The 20334-nt window shown below is 55.6% G+C and overlaps 1 protein-coding gene across 1 annotated transcript in view; it reads right to left on the bottom strand.

The window, feature by feature from the left end:
- Positions 1 to 20334, bottom strand: part of ZMIZ1 (zinc finger MIZ-type containing 1) — a 155441-nt gene that overhangs the window by 63075 nt on the left and 72032 nt on the right. The window contains exon 6 of the mRNA XM_040976029.1: positions 17820 to 17925. Within this exon, the coding sequence (XP_040831963.1) occupies positions 17820 to 17925 (106 nt within the window). The remainder of the gene's footprint in view (positions 1 to 17819; positions 17926 to 20334) is intronic.

Here is a 20334-nt window from a genome sequence, read left to right as displayed (position 1 = left end):
GCTCCGCCCTCCAGAAGAGGGAAGGGCAGCTTTGGGGCGGGGAGGGAGGGTCTTAGACCTGGCCTCCAGCATTATTCTACAACATGGATGGGTTGCTATGAAATTCCCACAGCCAGGGGAACACAGAGCTGGGGCCTTAGAACAAGCAGGGATTGGGGTCCACAGAGCAGCAGCTTGAAGGGATCCTGTATTCTGACTGCCATGTGGAGGAGGAATGCGAAGGTGGTGGCGCAGCAGGAAAGCATCAGGGCAGAGGAAAAGGTTTTCCTGCACCAGCCCCAGAGTTGGCCCCACCCTGGCCCTGGCCTTCACAGCCTCCAGGGGCTGGCCCGCAGAATGCATCCCTTATCATAAATCACCCCGCCCTGGGCGTTCTGTTAGAATAGCTGAATGGATTCAGATGGGGTAAGAGAGCTGATAACACGGCCTCCCCCATGCCTTACCCCCCCCCACAGGTGTGGAGGCTCAGCTCTGGAAACCAAGCCAAGGCTCTTGTGCTTTGCCCCCCACCCCAAACCTCCTCCAGTCCCAGACAGACCTGGGAGTGTGGTGTGTAATTGAATTTGGCCTAATTACCTAATTGCATGAAGGAATGACTGGTAGGTACCAACATAGGCCTGGGTGTCCGGCTAGGGGGGCCAGGAGCCAAGAGGCAGCCTTCAGATTCCACCCCCAGGCACACATGGAACCTGAACCTTCACTCCCTTAAACTCACTGATGCCTGCAGTGCCTAGGTCAGGTGCTGGTGGTGAATCCATTGTACGGATCAGAACCCAGAGGCACTGAGGGATAGAGGGATGAATCTTGTGGGTTCCTTGCACATCCAGTGAACATCCACTGCCCCACCAACCACCTCCTCTCCAGGCAGTCCAGCTCCTTCGTCATTCCCCAGCCTAGGAGCTGGGGATGAGGACCATAGAACCTCTCAACTCTAAAGCCTGGGTCTTGTCTAGATCTTCTGTTGTTTTGCTGCTATTGCTGCCCTGGGCCTTGGGGATTATACCAGGGCTGAACAGGGTACCCCCTGCTCAGAGTCATAGGGGTGACACATTCTGGGCAGGACAGGTTCCCTGCTCTGCTCTCTGGGGGGCTTGGAGCTGCAGGCTTTAGAGGCCACATCGTGCCTGAGCTCAGCATTTCCAGCTCACCAAGATGGCCAGAACCGACTGAGTCTGGGATGTGAATGAACAAGGAAGGCTCACTTACAGGGAAATGAGGGAATGCAGAGCAGCGGGTGCCAACAGTGGAGTTTCTGGCCTCACCAAGGAAGGCGGGACAGAGATGCTAGGTCCTCCGAGTGGGGCTCCTCACATAGCGGTCCAGCTGCTGGAATGCCTCCAGGCTCGCATGCTTCCGGGCCTTCTGAGCCTCCTAAAAAGGCAGTTGGACCCGGAACCCAGGTGTGCTGGGTCTGGAGCTTCTTGGCTCGGAATTCTAGCCCCTTCTCTTGCGAGTTGGGTGGCCTTGGGCAGGCAATTAGCCACTCCTGGGCCTCTGCTTCTTAATATTTTCACAAAGATGAAAGGGGAGGATGTTTGTGCGGTATTCTGTCCGGCATCTGGAATGTGGTAAGGACTCAATAAAAGTTTAACTCCTTAACAGATGAGGAGTAGCACAGATTGAATCCTAAGTGTTTGCTATTTGGGATTTTTCTGAGTTTCTGGTCTGTTTGCATATACAAATGAAACATCCTGGAGAGAGGACACAAGTTTAAACACAGCATTAATTATATATATATATATATATATATATAATGTATCTGTGTATATATATAATGTATATGTGTGTATATACATATATAGTGTGTGAAGGTAATTTTTTTAAAGCATTGAAATTTATTTGCTTACTTGAAAGGCAGGGTGACAGTAGGCAGGGGGAGATGGGGAGGGAGAGAGAGAAAGGATCTTTTATTCACTGGTTCACTCCCCAACTTCCCAAATGCCTGCAACAAGTAGGGTTGGCCAGGACAAAGTCAGGTGCCTGCAGTTCCACCCGGGTCTCCCACAGGGATGGTAAGAACCCAAATATGTTAGCTATCACCAGTTGCCTCCAAAGTACATTAGCAGGAAGCTGGACTGGAAGTGGAGCAGCCAGGACTCAAACAGGCACTCCTTTCCAGAATGTAAACCTCCCAAGCTGGCACTAACTTGCTATGCCACAGTGCCGACCTTCTGAAGGTAAGGCTATTCAGCATTTTTTGTGCACCTGTATTTCTATGGAGACCCATCGTATGAGGTCAGACGTAGAGTTTTCCACCTGTGGCATCAGGTCAGGGTTCAGAAAGCCTTAGAACTGGACAGTTTGTGGTTTCAGGGCCAAGATGTCCCACCGGTAGCACTATGATAATGACAGTATTGAAGGAGCAGGATGGTGCTAGCACTAGCAATAGCAATGCCAGTAATCACAGTAGCAATGAGAGGAATGTTAGTGGTGGGCATTCTAATGTGCCAGTCCTGATTCTGCACAAGGAAGGTGCCAGTCTCGCTCAGATAAAAACAGGGGGCTGGGCCAAGTGGCTCTGAAAAGCTCTGTGCATTATAACATCAGTATCAGACTGTTAAAAGTAACACGGTAGTTACTATGACAGTGAACAAAACTGACGCATGACACACTTCCTGTTCTGCAATAGGTACTGCCCTCCTGCTCCCCTCTGCTGTCTCAGACATATGTATCCCTCCCCCCCTGCCCCATACCAGGTTCTTCCTGCCTCAGGGATCTTCCCTCCACAGACCTGCTGGGTTGGTCATGGGACATGGCCAGCAGGTGCTAAGCTTGGACCACATGCAGAGCACAGCTTCCCCATACCCATCCTTTACACCTTCCACACCTACAACCCTGGGAGGCAGGAATCCTTAGCCCATTTTCTGATGTGACAGCCAAGGCTCAGAGAAGTTAGGTCAGCTCTTCCAGGCCGCTCAGCAGTAAAAGCAAGAGTGGGATGTAAGACCACTTCCCCAAGATTCTCTGTAGATGGAGAGCCTGGCCCTCCCCTAAGTTATTGGTCCAGCTGCCCTGGCTTTGTTTCCCAAGGGACTGAGGTCTGGTGTTCCCGCTGGTCATGGAGAGAGCTGACCCACTCAGCTGCAGCTGGCTTGTTCAGTGCGGGCTCTTACAGAAGAGGTGCTGACAACATTAAAAACCAGAGTCTTGGGCCCAGTGCAATGGCTCAGTTGGCTAATCCCTGCTGGGATACCATATGGGCTCTGGTCTGTGTCCTGACTGCTCCACTTTCCATCCAGCTCCCTGCTTATGGCCTGGAAAAACAGTAGAGGATGGCCCAAAGCCTTGATTCCTGTACACACAAGGGAGACCTGGAAGAAGCTCCTGGATTCGGACTGGCTCAGTTCTGGTTGTTGTGGCCACTCAGGGAGTGAATCAGTGGATGGAGGATCTTTCTCTCTGTCTCTCCTCTCTGTAAATCTGCCTTTCCCATTAAAAACAAAACAAAACAAAGCAAAACAAAACAAAAAAAACAATAAACAAAACCAAAAAAACTTAACAAACAAATCCAAACCAGTGTTTTTTTCACAGAATTGAGATCCAAGCAGTTCTGAGCTGAGCCAGGCCTCATGTGGCTCCCTGGGCAGTGGTAGCCCTGTTTGGGGACAAGGGACTTCCCTTTTTCCCAAAGCCACACTTCTCTGTCTACAGACAAGAAGCCTGGCTGTGTGACACATACGTTGGACACATGCTAAGGCAGTCCCTTCCACCCAAGGTCAGAACCCTGAAGCTCAGCCTCAGACCCACTGACCCCCTTGGCATCCTGCACCCTCTCTTTATGGTGGCCAGGTCTTTGACGTTTTTTTTCTCCTCTCATGGCTTCTTTCTGTTGGGAGTGGGGGGAAGAATCAGACACAGAGGCCCTGTTTCTGCCTCGATCCCCCCCCCTCAGGCGAGTGGTGGGCACACAGTTCTTCTCCCTGGGGACCACGGGGTGCCTCCTTCCACCTGGGCCTGTGGTCAAGCCCACAGGCATCTCCACAGCACACCCATTGCCCGCCGCCTGCATGCGCCAAACATTTTCTCTCCCATTTTCTCTCCACCAAGCACGGATTGTACAGACGTAGGCCCCTCGCCTCCCGGCCTCCTGGCAGACGCTTAATTGAGAGGAAGTGATTCTAAACATCTGGGGCACACATCTGAGAGTGGGCTCCCGACCACACGGAGCCCGCAGGAAACGGGGAGCTGTGCAATTATGTCACTTCCTCAGTGGAGGGAGCTTGGAAGGGGGGCCCTCCTGGAGCTCAAGAGCTGCAGGCATTCCTGGGGATGTGCACACACACAAGGCGCCGGGGCAGCGTGCCCTGTGGACAGTGGGGGGGGGGGGGGGGGGGGCGGGGCGCCGGACAGGCGAGCTGAGGCTGCAGTGGACTTCTGGGCTGAGCTGGGCTGCAGCCAGCAGCCAGCAGCAGGGGAGCAGGGCGCTGCAGTCCCAAGGGGAGAGGGGTGAGACAAAGGATAAGTGGGAGGGAGAGAGAGGGAAAGAAGCAGAAGCAGAGAGGGAGGCAGACAGGGAGAAGGGCAGACAGTGTGTTCTGCTCAGCTCAGAGGGTCATCCTGCCAGGGTGCAGCAGACCCAGTGGCTGTGGGCATGGGACTTCACCTCTCTGAGCCTCGGGTGTCAAAGGAATTCTCCTGCATAAAGGGACAAAGACGGCCAAGAGTTGCCCTTCATTTTCCTGACCCAGTGTGAGCTGGAAACAGCTTGCTGGGAATGACTGGCCTAGGAGGAGGGGGCTTCCAGGTGCTGCCCCCTCCCTCCTCTCCCCCACTCGTTCTGTGCCCAGCCCGGGGCTGTGAACTGCTGAAGGACACAGACATCTCCTAAGTGCCCATCCTGAGTGCCCACATAATAGGTACCCAGGCGCTTGGGTCCAACTCAGCTTATCCCTCGCCCTTTCTCCTGTCATTATAATTACGTGCCTGTTGGAGAGGCAGACGGCTCATTCCCTCCCCCAGCACAACCTAGTAATTCCTGTTTCCTGCCAGAGACAATAGTGTCTCTTCATCCCAAACAGGTGAGACTGGGTCCTCTGGAATTCCTTACGGGAGCCCAGCCTTGGGGCAGTGTTTGCCACCTGGCCAGCCTCAACACGTCAGGGACTGCTACTGACTATGCAAGGAGGAGCCGTTGGCCAGGGTTCCCAAGCTCTGAGTTCCGTTTCTCCCTGGGCCCAGAAACAGTAAAGGCAGCTGCTGGCATGGCCACTGTGATTCGGCTTCTTTCCCACCTGCCGCCACCTGCCTGGCCACCACCCGGTCCCCTGTGAGGAGGAACTGTCACCCTGCAGTTTCTTGTGCAAAACACAAACACCTGGTTGCCTGGGCAGCACCTTGCCTTGGGTGATGCGAGCCAGATGGTCCCTTGGGAGACAGCTGGGTTGCCACGGAAACACAATCGCTGTCACTCCAGCCCCAGGAGACCTGGATTTTAGATCCCCTGGATCCCGAGCTTGGAAGAGGACTGGCATCAAGTCACACTGCCAGCAGGTTCAAGAGTCGGGATCACAGAGTAGGACTGAAGGATCAGGTGATGCACGGAAGAGCCCCTTCCAGAGGGCAGCCTGAACTTTGACCTTTGAACCCATTGGTTCAGGAGAGGCCAGAAGGGCAACATCGGGGGAAGGCCCAGTGCGGAGGTGGTTCAGGTGAACAGAGAACAGGAGCCTGACCCAGAAGCAACTACAAGGACCTCCTGCCCTCCACTGCCCACACTTTGGTTCCCAGTTCTGAGCTCCACCTGTCCAGGTCTCAGGGGCAGAGAGGCAAGCAGGTGCTGAGATCACAGCTTCCAGAGCCAGTCCCAATCCCCTAGGCCTCACCTGGGCAGCTCAGGCTTGGCCAGAGGGCAGGGAGATGCTGGCCAGAGCCTTCCTCTCTGCTCCCTGGGTGCCAACTGGGCACTAGGGATGGGTGAGAGGCACGCACAGTGAGTCTGATGCAGTGAAAGGAGGCATGGCCAGGCAGGACTGGCAGGAGCACTAGATTAGGAGTCGGGGCTGGCCGGGCCTGTGCCCTCCTTCCCAGTCTCAAGGATGCAGACATTCTTGCACTCAGAGTCAATCACACCCACGGCTCTCAGACCTCCTTACGTAAACGGGTCTGAGTTCCTCTGGCCCGGTCAAGAACTCGGCTGCAGTATCAGTTTCTCAATCAACAGGATGGGCTGGGCTGTCTGGAGGACCAGCAACGATGCTCATAAAATATACAGCACAGTGCCATGCATGAAGGAAGAACTTCCTTCCTCCTGCCAGTCTGAAAGAACACTGGAAAGGGTGTCTGGAAAAACCTAGGGAGACAGAGACTCCGGACAGAGAGGGAACACGGGCCAGGTCCCCGCAGCCTCTCGTGCAGGCTCTGAAACAGCCCAGGGCTTCTGGCTGCAGAGCCAGCTTTCCTAGGGTAGGGGCCATGCCCCAGTTAACAGGCTCCCACTCAGCTCCTACTCGTTTGGATATGGGCAAGGCTGGCATCGACCTTGGCCCTACTTAATTCCACATTCCCCAGAGCCCGGGGTTCTGTGAGACCTGCAGGTGTGCAAGGCATCTCCAGAAGGCCTGACATGACCCACTGTCCTGCCCCATGTTGGGATGACCCTGTGAACATACCCAAAGCACCCACTAGACACCACACCCTGTTGTGAGGACTGCACGTGTACCAACTCCTGTGTCTATACCGCAGGCCTGAGGATCACCCCCTTTCAGCACATGGGAGAACCACGGCACAGGAGTGTCCCAGCTCCAAGGTCATGGAGCTGAGCAGGATTCACAGCCCCTGGCAGGCTGCTCCACCCTCCAGGCTCTGAACTACTTCTCCTCTTGGCGAAAACAGCTGAGTAATTTCCAGAGAAACATGCTTGGATTGGGGGCCCCCCCGGAGGTGCTCTGCCACTCAGCACTCATGGGACACAGAGAGTGGAATGAGTGCGAAGACAGGAGGGAGGGTGCTTCACCTCCCAGCAAGGACAAACCGTTGTGCAACACTCAGTGTTTCCACCTGCAAGCTGTTCAGGGGAGATTGGCAGCTCCCTGGAGCGGTGAGCCTGTCCTCCCCAGGACTTCATCTTCACCTGCTGGTAGCAGCAAGGGGCAACCTCAGGGTCAAATCCTCTCACTTGGATCACCACCCGGATCCTTCTAGCCAAGTAGCCTTGGTCAAGTCACTGGTTCTTTCTAAACCTCCGTTTGCTCACCATGTGAGATGCAAGGGTCTGCACTGCAGCTGCATGGCACTACAGAACTGCTTTCCTTCCCGATCCAGACGCCCTCCCCTGACCTACCCTGGCCTCACACATCTAAACAGCCCAGACCTGATGATAACCACACCACCCCTAATTCCTGTCTGTCGGACCCAGATGGGATTTGCAACGCTGTGCCTTGCCATGCTTGCTAAAAACAGTCCCCACAACCAACTCGCCTGCTTCCTGCCAAGCCCCTGCTCCATTTCACTCTCACACCCTCCAATCCCTTGAAATCCCTCCTCTGGGGGCGAGAACGCTAAGCTCCATCTTAAAACCAAAGCTCGGGCTTCCTTAATCCTCTTACCTGGCTCATGCTCTGTGCAATTAATTGCTACTGATGGCTTTATTAAACCATGGCATCCTCGGGGCACCCCCGGGTGGCAGTGGAGGGGGCACCATTTGGGCAGGACACCTGGGTCCTGGGTGCCACGCTGAGTCGGGAGGCTGACAGAGGCAGCCACAGCTCTCTCAGGGCACAACTTTGTGACAACTTGTAGATGGCCAGATCTGCCCTGGCCCAGGATTCTGGTTCTACTTCTGGTCCCCACGCTGGGTCCACCTGCTCACCTCTCAGAGCATCTTCCTTACAATGGGACTGAGGTTGCCTGGAAGACTCCCCATACGAGGAGGCAGGTACAGGGCTGTCGTGTGTGTAGCGTGACTGTCACCTCTTGCCATAGTGTGAGGATTCGTGTATTACTTCCAACGCCACAAGCAGTGACTGTGTGCGTTGCATTTATCTAGCAGGGGGCCCTGAGCAGAGTGTGGGGTAAGCCTGGAACTAGATGCTAATAACCGTGCTAGCCCCTGAAAATTCCTGTTTTGGTGCTTGCTTTGGCAGCATGCAGGCTAAAAATTCCTGTTTCATACATATTTTTTTTAACTGTAGGAGGAATTCTCACTCCCACGACCTCATCTTTCTTTCTGCAGCCTTCGAATGGTACAGATGCCCTGGAGGGTGGAAGAAGCTGATGTAGGGCAGGACACAGCCTACTCCAGGGTTCTGTGGCTGACATCGGAACCTACCAGGGCAGGACGGGCACCCAAATCATCCAGCATGCTCAACAGCTACACCAGGTGCTGACCACTGCCCTTCCACGGCCCATTTCTTCCAATTTGTTATCATTTTCTCTGACACCAATGATATGCATTGAGGTGTCAGGATGGCTTTAGGTAGTCCTGGGTCCCAGTGAGGAAGGCATCAGCTATTCTCATCTTTGGGATATTGCAACTTTTAAAAAAAGATACCTATATTTATTTTGAAAGTCAGAGTTGGGCCTGGCGCAATGGCACAGTGGTTAAGGTCCTCGCCTTGCATGCCCGGGATCCCATATGGGTGCCGGTTCTAATCCCGGCAGCCCCGCTTCCCTTCCAGCTCCCTGCCTGTGGCCCAGGAAAGCAGTCGAGGACAGCCCAAAGCTTTGGGACCCTGCACCCGCATGGGAGACCCGGAAGAGGCTCCTGGCTTTGGATCGGCATAGCATCGGCCGTTGTGCTAACTTGGGGAGTGAATCATCAAACGGAAGATCTTCCTCTCTCTGTATATCCGCCTTTCCAATAAAAATAAAATAAATCTTGAAAAAAAAAAAAAAAGAAAAGAAAGTCAGAGTTACAGAGCTCGACGGAGACACATGGAGAATCTTCCATCCTCTGGTTCATTCAGATGCCCCCAGTGCTGGGCCAGGCTAAAGCCAGGAGCTTGGAACTCCACCCAGGTGTTCAACAAGAGTGGCAGCAGTCCAATGACTTGGGCCAGCCTCTGTTGCTTTCCCATCAGAAGTAAAGCATTTGGGACTCAAGCCAGCACTAATGAGAGATGCTCGAATTCCAAGTGGCAGCTTAACCCACTACACCATTGCACCAGCCCCACAAATATTCTTTCTTTCTTCCTTTTTTAAAATATTTATTTTAATTTTATTGGAAAGTCAGATATACAGAGAGAAGAAGAGACAGAGAGGAAGATCTTCATTTGCTTGTTCACGCCCCAAGCAGCCACCATGGCCAGAGCTGAACTGATCCAAAGCCAGGAGCCTCCTCTGGGTCTCTCATGTGGATGCAAGGTCCCAAGGCTTTGGGCCATCTCGATTGCTTTCCCAGGCCACAAACAAGGAGCTGGATTGGAAACTGGGCTGCTGGGATACCAACTGGCTCCCATATGGGATCACGGCGTGTGCAAGGAGAGAACTTTAGCTGCTAGGCTATGGTGCAGGACCCACAATTTTTCTTTTAAAAGATCTATTTATTTGAAAGACAGAGTTAAAGAGAGGGAGATCTTCTACCTGCTGTCTCACTTCTCAACGGCTGCAATGGCAGGAGCTGAGCCAGATAGATCATTGTCGGAAATCCCACCTGAGTCATCCTCTGCTGCTTCCCCAGGCACATTAGCAGGCAGCTGGATTGAAAGTGAAGTAGCAGGGACTCGAACTGGCACCTCTATGCATACTGGCATCACAGGTATTGGCTTAACCTGCTATACCACAGTGTAGGTTCTGGGATATTGCCATTTCTAATAACCAAGTCTGCATTTGGTATTCAGCAGTCTTTCATCCTTTGTGTCAAGCTGCTCACTGCCCTTTCCATGGGCAGAGAATGAGTCTAGGCTCCAGCTGTTGAACACGCATCTGCCTTCTTTGTGCCTCCACCCTGTGGTGCCCTGACTGCTGCCCTACCCCATCCTGTGTCCACCACTTGGCAGTTTGTGTTCTTTTGGGTCCTCTGGTACCCGGGATTTGATTAGCACTGGCAGCTCCACTGCAGGCTTGCATCAGGGGGACCTCAATACTCACACACCCTGCACCGCTGCCCCCCAGACACACAGACAGGCTTGGCCCCTGTTACATGTGTCCCTGCCTCAGCCTCCAGGCAGGCTGCACGAGGGGGCTCAGGGATGGCCTCAGCCTTCTGCTGTTATTCAGGACAGGCTTGGAACGCAGATCCCACTGGCTGGGCCTTAGACCTCCATGTCCTTGAACTCTCCGGCTTTTTTTTTTGGGGGGGGGGAGGGCGAAACAGGAGGAGAGGGTTGGGAGGGAGGGAAGTGCTGAGCTAATCCTGGAAATAAGAGGCAGACAGGAAAAATGGCCTCCCAACACGCAGGGGCCTGTCGCCAGGACTGCAGGGAAACTGCTGAGCCAGCCAGGAGACAGGCTGAGAGACTCACTCCACCCCTGCCAGCCCCGAGTAAGCTTGGCAGAAACCCACGTGGAGACCGCAGCTGCTTCGGCTTAAAGGCAGAACATGTGGGTCCCCGCAGACAGTGTGGGAAACAACGCAAGGTGTCCCAGCCCCGCCCGGCCCGGAGAGCTGTGGACACTCTGAAGTGCTACCCGGTCAGCCGTGCCTCCGCACACCAAGGCTTTGTGGTCTAGCACCCCAACCACCCTGACATCCTTCTAGGAAGCCCTCATGGGGTCTCCCAAGCAATTGCATGCGGTTGCGGTCCAGAGCCATCAAGGTATGCCCAGTTCCCCACCCACCCCACCCCCCACAGACATGGAAGCTGCTTCCACATCTGCCCTCATTGTCCATTCCAGCATCCCTGGGATCAGCCGGCCATCCCTCCTCCAGCGCCTCAGCCTGGGAACAGTGCTGTGGCCACAGACCCTGTCACATGGTCTCCTGTCTTTGGGGGAGAGGCCCAAGAGCACACAGAAGCCACCAGATCCCAGGCCTCATCCCTCAGGGCCACTGCTTCAGGACGGCTTGCCCCTCGAGATCACTCAGAAGGGGTGGGCATCTGACTACGTGACCTATACCAGGGCTGTCCCTTTTCCGGCCAGTTCTTCCTCCATCACTGGGCACGCCCACAAGAGCCCCAGGGCATCTCTTTCACAGTGCGTGGGAGTAGGAGGGGCCCCCCATAGGAACAGGTCTTTCTCCACTGCACAGCTCTAACTCCAGCCAGTTCCCAGGAGGCTCCTGGGGTTGAAACCCACGACCCTAGCCAGGGGGCCTTGACCTAGAGCGGAGGGGGTGGGCCAAGCAGCAGGAAGGAAGCCAAGTCCTGCCCCCACAGTCTCATTCAGCAGAGCTCAGAAGTAGGGGGCGGGGTAGGAACTGCATCCAGGAGGAAATCTCTCCTGGCCTTGAAAAGGTGCCCCAGCCTGCCAAGCAGCCTGGTATTTCAAGGGCAAGGTCCTGCCTGCCTGCTGTCATGGGGAGGGGGGCAGCCACCGGTCACAAATCTCCTGCAGCTGGCACCCACCAATCCCGCTTGCTCTCTGGGTATCCACGAGCTGGCTTTCATGCAGAGCGACGCACAGCTCCGTCTTGGATAGGCAGCTCTGGCAGGGTGTCCCTGAATGAGGCCATTTGTCCTCCCAATGATGGGAAGGCGGAGGCAGAGAGCGGGCTGGGAGGGAAACTCCAGTGGGGAGGGAGGGAAGGTGTGAAGGACAGCAGCCAGGCACTGAGGCCAGGAGGGTGCTCACCATCATGGGCGTCTGAGAGCTACCCCCCCCCCCCACCACGCCAGGTGGCAGCAGAACCAGCTTTCCAAGACAAAGGGAAAACAGCAGCTCAGGGCCTCCTACCTGCCCATGACCTGAGCAGCCATGCAGGTGGAAGGAAGGGAAAAGAACTGGCTGCGTCCCCTGCCAACTCTCTATCAAAGGCGGGACCCTCACTCCATTCAGTGCCCTGAGGGTCAAGGCCTTCCACATGCCAAGGAATCAAAGGTTCCAGGGAAGGTCTGAACCACTCCCCAAACTCTGCCGCAGACCGCAGGCCACAGATAGGGAGGGATGAGGTTGGGACCCCATTATGTGCTTGATTGGGATTCTTGCCCCTCTCAGGTTGGCTGGAAGAGTGGAGAAGGGGAGGCAGGGCAGGTGTCAGTTCAGGCTCCCCTCAGCTGCTGACACCTCTTGGTGAGGAAGGGAGGAGACATGGGGGCGGGTACAACGTGCACTAATTCTGCTGTGCCTGCTTTTCCACTCTAGGTGCCCAGGCTCAGACTGCTGAGTGGCAATGGGAGGGCATCCTGAGGACACAGGGCAGGACCGCATCCGTCCACCGCGTCCGGCTGCTCTCCAACTGTGGGAAATGTGGTGATGTAAGACAATAGGGTGGGAGGAGGCAGGGCACTGGGAGCCCAGCACTTGGCCCCAGCTGGCAGTGACAGTGGTGTGTAGGGGATGTGGGGCCAAGGCTCCCAGTGAAAGGAAGCCAGGCATTTGATGCAACAGTGCCATCTCCCCCCAGAGCAAAAGCAAGCAATTAATATGCATTTTAAAAACCACAGGGCAGGCTGACCGCAGATATCTGGGGCCACGTGCAGGGCCCGGGTGCCAGGCTCTGCAATGGACACTCACCCTCCACTTGCCTTAAGGAAGACTGGCCTCTTTCCTCCTGCATTTGGGTGCTGGGATTTGCCTCTTCCAGCTCTGCCCACTCCTGCAGCTCCCATCCCTGCTGGCAGCCCTACATTCTAACTTTGCCAAGTGCACCGAGGGATAGCCCAGAGCCACTGGTGACCTATCTGGGGGCGACAGGAAGGGTGCCAGGAAGGCAGTGGGCATCCCAGGCTTCCCCTGGCTTTGCTGGCTTTGAGGAGGGATCCCCGATGGCGGCATCCCTACCTCCCCCAGTCCAACTATTTTTATCACATCACTGGCTGCTCACAAGGGTCAGCTGAGGCCACACAGGTTTGTGCACGCGTGGACAGCAACAGAGGCATCCAGAGCGCTCTTGAGAGCAGGGCATGGCGACTGCTTGCCTGATGCTGAGCGCCCACGCGGCCAGCAGGTGTGGGAGCACACAGTGCAAAAGGAGGCAGACATCTCGGCGCAGGCTGCAAAGTCGCTTAGGGCTGGTACCGGTGGTGGGAGGGGGCGGGGCAGGCTATTAAGGGGAGACCCCCAGGTGCAGTCTGGGGGCAAGCGACCTTCTGCAAGGGCTGGGGCGGGGGTGCGCAGCAGACTCCCCAAGAGCCTCCCACGGAGGATTTGGCCGGTGCGTGCGCGCGCGACGACGCGTGCTCCCGTGCGCTCGTGTGTGCGCGCACAGAGGCTAAAGGCTGCGCCAGAACAAAGAGCTGGGGGCTGGGTATATCGGAGGGGCGCACGTGGAGGCGCCTGCCTGGGCGGCTGCGGCAACGTCCACACTGCGCTCCCGCTCCTGCGCGCTCCCCGCTACTGTCTCCCAAACACGCTGCCGCACAACCTGCGCAGCACTGCCCGGCCGGCTCCTGCGCCGCAGCCCCCCGGCGCCGTGTGCGTGCCTAGTCCGGCTCGCCGCCAGCGCGCCTGACAAAGCACCTCTCCCCTCCTTTCTGCCGGCATGAGCTCATCCCGCCCACCAGCCCCGGCCTGCAAAAGGAGAAGGGGCAGGAGGCAGACGGAGGAGGGATGGGGGCGGGGTGCGCACGCGGGCAAACGCACAGAAACAGAGCCTGCACATAGGCCCACCCCAACCATACACCCCCCCCCACATCATGCACCCCCACACATTACCAGACACACCCCCCCAGCACACAGCTGCACACTACACGGCATACACAGCCAGCAGCCCCACACCCCCATACGCCACACACCCATGCACAGCACCCAGACCAGCCATACACAACCATCCTCCTACAGCCACACACGGCCACACAGAAGCACGTGGTTTTGAATCTGCCCACACAAACACATGCACATAGGCAGAGATATGCACACACACACACACACACACACACGGAAATGCACACCACAGGGTCACAGGTGCCACGCATGGATATCCCACGGCCCACACACTATGTACACAAGAGAGTGTGAGCCATGGAGACACCCAGATAGGCAGAAGAAAAGCTAGAGATGAACAAGGGCTGCTGGAAGGGACTACACCGAGAGCAACAGACACTAGAGGCCCTCGGAGAGTAAGGAGTAGGGGGTTGCAAGTTCAGAGTCGGGGCTCAGGCGGGCACGGAGTCAGGCAGAGGGGTGACAAGGTCTCAGTTGGTGGCTCAGTGCACCCAGGGCAAGCTCTAACCATTGAGGCCTGGCTGAGAGGCCATGGCCAGACATTGCTCCCACCATGACTGCTGAGATGCAAGCCCGAAGCTGCGCATTCTGGGGCAGGTTGCTGCTGGTCCCACACCCACGCACACAGAGGGGCTGGCGCCCTGGTTGTCCACTCTCAGCCCACCCTCACACTGTCACCTTGAACCTCATTAGGTCTTCTCATTAGGCAGCCTGGGAGTGGGAGGGTAACGTGGGCAAGAGGGACCCAGAGCTGGAGATGCTTCTGGAACTTGCAGTCCCTGCTGGGCTCCCCATAGCGCCTGCCCATCTCACCGCCCTGCCTGCCCCGAGCAAACCATTCAACCTTCATATTTACAGTGGCTGCAGGCGGCCCTAAACCCATGTCCGTGGCCAGCTCTTCAGATTGTGGGGATGGGAAGGGCAGAGGGCAGAGTTTAGCTCCCTGCCTTAACGTTCAGGTGCTGTGTGGCCTCAGGCAAATGGCAGGGCCTCTCTGAACATCAGCTTCCTCACTATAATCGGAGATGATACCCACTATCTCATTGCACTGGTTGTGGTGGGTGGCAAAACATAGAATGCCAACACATGCTAGCCTGGCACGGGCTGCAGAGACCTCCGTGCGAGTTCCTCCTCCTCCCAGGTGTGTGTGTGTGGGTGCCCCCACACACTGGGCTCACTAGGTTGATGGAATGTTCTGGTTTCCTTCAATCTCTTGGGCTGTGCTTTTTCACGCTTGGTTTTGCCTTGGAAATACCGCTTTGTTGTCACTCCAATCCACTCCTCCTGGTCCAGCCACCATCACCCTCACCCTCATCTCTCCAATATCTGCCAGCCCAGGCACCCTGCACCCGCATCAGCCTTTCTGTATAGTCTGTTGTGCATTGGTGGCCACAGAGAACACAAATTAAGCCAGGTTTCCATGACTCTGGAACAGAGACTGCAACTTTTGAGATGGGCCCTGCTTGCTCAGGGGCTGCTGCCGTGCCAACCTCACCCCTGCCACATGTCACCTTCTTCCAGTCCCAGCACCACTGCCCTGCTCAGCTGTGCTTCCACCCCAGGGCCTTTGCACAGGCTGCTCCCATATCCTGCCAAGAGGCACTTCCTCCTTTTCTTCACTTCACTCTTTCTCAACCTGCAGGTCCAGGAAAGCCTTCCTCATTCCCAGGATGCCCTGCCCCCACATCTCCCAACAACATTCCCTGGGTACCCAGGACCTTTCACATGCACAGGTTTCACACACACATGCACACCTCTCAGGACGTGATCAATGCTTTCCTCTGGACACTGCGCAGTATCCCCTCTCTGCACCAAGTGTTCCTGGAGCCAGTCCCAGGCTCTCTAGCTCATGTGGCACATCCTCTGTAGCCAGAACTCGATGACCCTGGCTCCAAACTGCAAATGCCCCAACTGTTCTTGGCTTGCCCTCGGAATTGCAGCCTTGGCAGGTACCCCCGCTCACAACAGACACTCAAGAGACGCACGGCTGTTTGAAAAGTAGCGACTTTTATGTTGTCCAAGTTGTTATGGACTTCAGTTATTACTACACTGAACACTATCAGAACAAGGGCAATCTCCCAATGCAGGCGGTGGGAGTTACCAGTCAGGAAGACTTTCCCAACCGCCATCCCCTCTTTTCAATGAGTGAAGCACAATTTAACACATACAGCTGTAAACACAGAGAAGGACGCAGGCTTCCCTTGGCCACCAAGTCCTGGGCTGAGTAGGCTTAGGGAAACACATTGTGAGCTGTCTTATGAGCGTTTTCATGAAGGATGTTTCTAGACACAGAAGCAGGACTGACACAGCGGTACTGTGAAGCAGAGGTTAAAGTCGCCACTAATCACACCAGTATCCTGTACCACAATGCCTGGAACCAAGTTCCAGCTCTGCTTTCCATCTAGCATCCTGCTAATGCGTCTGGGAGGCAGCAGGAGACAGCACAAGTGCGTGGGCCTCTGCCACCCACGTGGGAGCCCTGGGTGGAGCTCCAGGCTCCTGGCTTCGACCTGACCCAGCCCTGGCTGCTGTGGCCATTTGGAGAGTGAACTAGTGGGTGGAGGATCTTCCCTCTGCCCTTTCTCTTTCTCATGGTGGCTTTCACATACACAAAGAATTGATCTTTACATTCTCTGAAAATGTATCTTTTGCAAATGCACTCACTCCAAAAACTATGTGGAAAACAGAATGAAAAGATAAGCTTATTTTGATGACGACAACTTTTCATACTCAATTTGATGAATTTCTGAAGACCTCTCAAATGTAAGAATTTATAGTTTTCTTTTCTTTCTTTTTTTTTTTTTTTTTTTAAAAAGATTGATTTATTTCTATTGGAAAGGTAGATCTGATCTTCCATCTGCTTGTTCACTCCCCAAATGGCTGCCCGACGTTGCGCCAATCCAGAGCCAGGAACCAGGAGCTTCTGGGTCTCCCACTTGGGTGTAAGATCCCAAGGCTTAGGACCATGCACTACTGCTTTCCCAGGCCACAAGCAGGGAGCTGGATGGGAAGTGAAGCTGCTGGGTCATGAACTCCCAAGCAGCCCATATACAATGTTGTCACTTATAAGGTGAGGATTTAGCCATGAAACCATCATGCCGGGTCCTGGATTTAGTCTATGTCCCCAGGTAAACCCATCAACAAACTGCACTCCCTCTCTCTTTATTTTTGACAGTGGTGAGCATGCTAGCCAAGTCTAATGAAGAGAAGTAATGAAAGGAGTGCACCCAACAGGTCAGGTGGAAAGCTCAGTAAAAACCTGACAGCACCTTGAGCAATGTTAAGTCATCGTAGGACAAGGGAAGTCATTTTTTTTTCCCTCTTGCAACTGCTGCATGCAATAAAGCATACCAGTAATGCAAAAATAAACCTAGGCTGGACACTTGATGTTACATCTGGGACTGACCATGTCCCCAGCCAACCAGGAAAGTCTCATGACGTGTCTGCCTTTTCAAACAGGTATCGTGAGGTTAGATGTGATGGCCGCAGCAAGTTACAGGCCTGCCTGGCTTAGCGCTTGCCTGCTGGCTAAGCAAGGCTCCAAGGTTGGGAGCAGGTGTAATGCTGTACAGTCCAGGGGCTTCAAACCTCACTGGCAGAAGGCAAATGAGAGATCGGCGTGCCTCATGCTGCGACACAGCCACCAAGGACAATACCCTGCTGCTGACTCAAGCGTGCAGCTTTGCAGCTGTGAGATCTGGGAAGCCCTAAGCCTCAGCTTCCTTGTCTGTAAAATGGGGGTGTGACTGGCTAGGGTGCTTATGCCAGTGGAAAGTATGGTAATGGAATGAGACCATTGTGTGTGGCCCTGAACACAGAGTTACACCTGCTCCCAACCTTGGAGCCTTGCTCAAACAGCACAGTGCCTGCTGGTGGTGTGGCCTGCCTCTGGCCCCTTGTTGGCCCAAGGCATGCACCAGCTCTCCATAACACACTTATACCCTAGCATAGACATGCCACAGCCCCACTGCTGGCTCCAGCGTCTGCTGGCCCAGCTACTCCCCCCTGGAGGTTCATCCCTACCTAAGTGAAGCAAGGTGGCTGCCGACAGCCCGGTTAGCATGCAGTTCCCTCCCTACCATTGTGGGTCATTTCTGGAGCCCCTGACAGACACCTACCAGCAGACTTGGGAGTGAACTTGTCCCTGTTCGCGGCACACACAGCCAGCAGTCTGTAGCCAAGGTCCAGGTCAAAGCCTTGCTGGGCTGCCACCCGGCTGACCACCTAAGGGTAAGAGAGGAAGAAGGGCGAGGATGAATCACCACCCACAAAGCCTCTGTGACCACAGTGAGTGGGTGTGCCCATTGCACAGGTGGAACAGGAGAGGTGGGTAGGCTGAGGCAGGTCCCCAAGTCCAAACAGAGTTCGTGCCTCATTCAGCTAGTCCCTCAGCCAACGGTGGGCCCTCTCTGCTCATGGGCCCAACCCCAAGGCCACAAACAGAACCTGCTGCTTTTCAGACTCAGCACATTCTGGAAGTGGGCAGAGGATGCTGTGCCATCCCCTTTGGAGCAGTCCAGACCAGGATTGCGGCTCAGCCTGTGTAACCAGCTCTTCAATCTACTGCCTACCACCACCAGGGAATTCTCTCATGCCCACCATGCCCTCTGCATCCCCATCACTCCTGAGCTCCCACAGCCCGTGGTGGGATCCTAGCTTTGCCCCTCCTACACCTGTCCTGTACTCCTAGAGCTTTGGACGGGGCAGTCCATGCCAGCTTGCCTGGCATGGCGTGGGGCTCTGACTGCTGCTCTGGCATGCATCTGTTGCCAGGCAGCCTACAGCCCTTGAGGCCCTGGCAAGAACCATTTGGATATTTAGAGCCTCATTCACGGGCCATACAGCATCATCCGCTTAAAGATCAACCTGCGATAGAGTGATTTTTGAGTCCTGCTTGCAGTTGTCTTGGCAGGTCCAGATCTAATGGTTTCGGACACAGCCAGCATGTAGGATGTCCCCGCACCCCTGCCCTGGAGCTGGGATGTCTCCAGTGCCAAAGCAGGGAGGCCGGGCAGAGGGAACATCTACAGAAGGAGCCCAAAGGTCTTACCCGCCTCCCTGGGAAGCTCAGAAGCTGGGTTGGGAGGTGAGAGGCAGGAGGCTGGGAGGGGTGCCAGTCCCTGGGGGGGTGGGCAGTGGGGGACCCGTGAGTGGCACTGCCGGCTCATGCCCATCTGGCGTGCCTCCATCCCAACTCGTTCCCAGGTGTCCTGTGACTGCCAGATCGGCTCCCTCCCACCCGCCTTCCTCATTAACTGCAGGGAAATTAGGTTTCCTTATTAAGAAGGAAGGAGCTGGGAAAATGGCGTCGATTGCGGAAAGCAGCTGGGGTGGCTATGGCTGAGTGCGGAAGGGAGCGCCCAGCTGTAGCAGGGCTGGGACTTCTGTGCCGGGGATGGCTGGGGCGTCAGGGCCCCCCATGGACCACCTGCTCCACAGGCACTGGGAGGAGTCTCGAGAGGCCACAGGCTTGGCTCTGGGGCCCCTCTGTGTAGCTCAGCATCTCCATTCATCCTCCTTCCTTCCCCACCCCGCAAGAGAGACCCAGCTCGGGCTAATGTGCAAGCCTGGTTAGGTTAGAGTGTTTAAAGTCTCGCATGTAGACATCACCTACTTTCCAGGCCTCTCCCCATATGCTCGGTTTGCCCCTCTATCCCAGATACCCCAGGGTCCTCGTGGCCTACTTGGGGATTATTTCCACTGTGCAGGTAGATACTTTCTGGGCAGTAGCAGGAGCTGTAGCTCAGACATGGATCCCAGCCCCACCCCCTCTGCGGTGACAGCTGAGGGATGGCCGCCAGGAGCCTCAGCAGGTATGACAGGACTAATGCCACAGTGACATGGCTGTTGATGGGACAGGTCGGTGCTCAGAGAAGCACAATGGTGGCCAGGTCTGGGGACCAAGTGCAAGCTTCATTTGCAATCAGCTTCTCACAGTGAGAGTCGGGTGTGACAACCACCGGCTTCAAAAGGAGCAAGGGGCGGGCTGGCTGCCAAGTCTTTTTCAGAGCAGAAAAGGGTTAAGGCCTGGCTGTGCAAGGACCCTGAGGGCTCTGGGGCCAGGGCACGAAGGCAAAGGTCCCTGTGCACAGGGTCAATACTGGCTAATCCTGTTGCTCTGGTTGTCACAACAATGGAAAAGTTGAGCAAGAGGTAGCTGGTGCTGTGTGCAGGCTGCAAGGGCTCATGGGGAAAGGAGCAGGGAGTGTCTGCTGTCACCCAGGCCCCTAAGCCCTGGCATGCAGAAGGGCCATTGGCTCCTGACAAAGAAGACAAGACCTGGCTTGGGGTCACAGCCCGGAGTGGCACAGCAAAGCAAAGCTGGCCCTAGGGGCCTTCCTGTGCTGCCAGTCCCTGGCTGCCCAGGGCTTCTTGTAAGCATCCCTATGACAGGCAGTGGTGGAGACAGTGGGCTGGCCAGGGGAGCAGCTCATGATTTGAGAAGCCCGCTCTCTTTCCCAGGGGACAGGAAACTCCCCCTCCAACCTTCAGAGGGCAGAGGTGAGTGGCTGCAGTACTGCTGCCCTCTGCTGGCTCCCCAAGGCTCTGCAGGTCCAGCCCAGGAGGCAAGTGACACAGGCCAGTGTGTGTTGGTTGGGTTTGGCAAACACAAGCACCCAGACCCCAGCCCAG

Source organism: Ochotona curzoniae, unplaced genomic scaffold, assembly GCF_017591425.1.
Source record: "Ochotona curzoniae isolate NIBS_2020 unplaced genomic scaffold, NIBS_Ocur_1.0 contig_2692, whole genome shotgun sequence".
NCBI classification, from domain to species: Eukaryota; Metazoa; Chordata; class Mammalia; order Lagomorpha; family Ochotonidae; genus Ochotona; species Ochotona curzoniae.
This window is presented reverse-complemented; position numbering and strand designations above follow the sequence as displayed.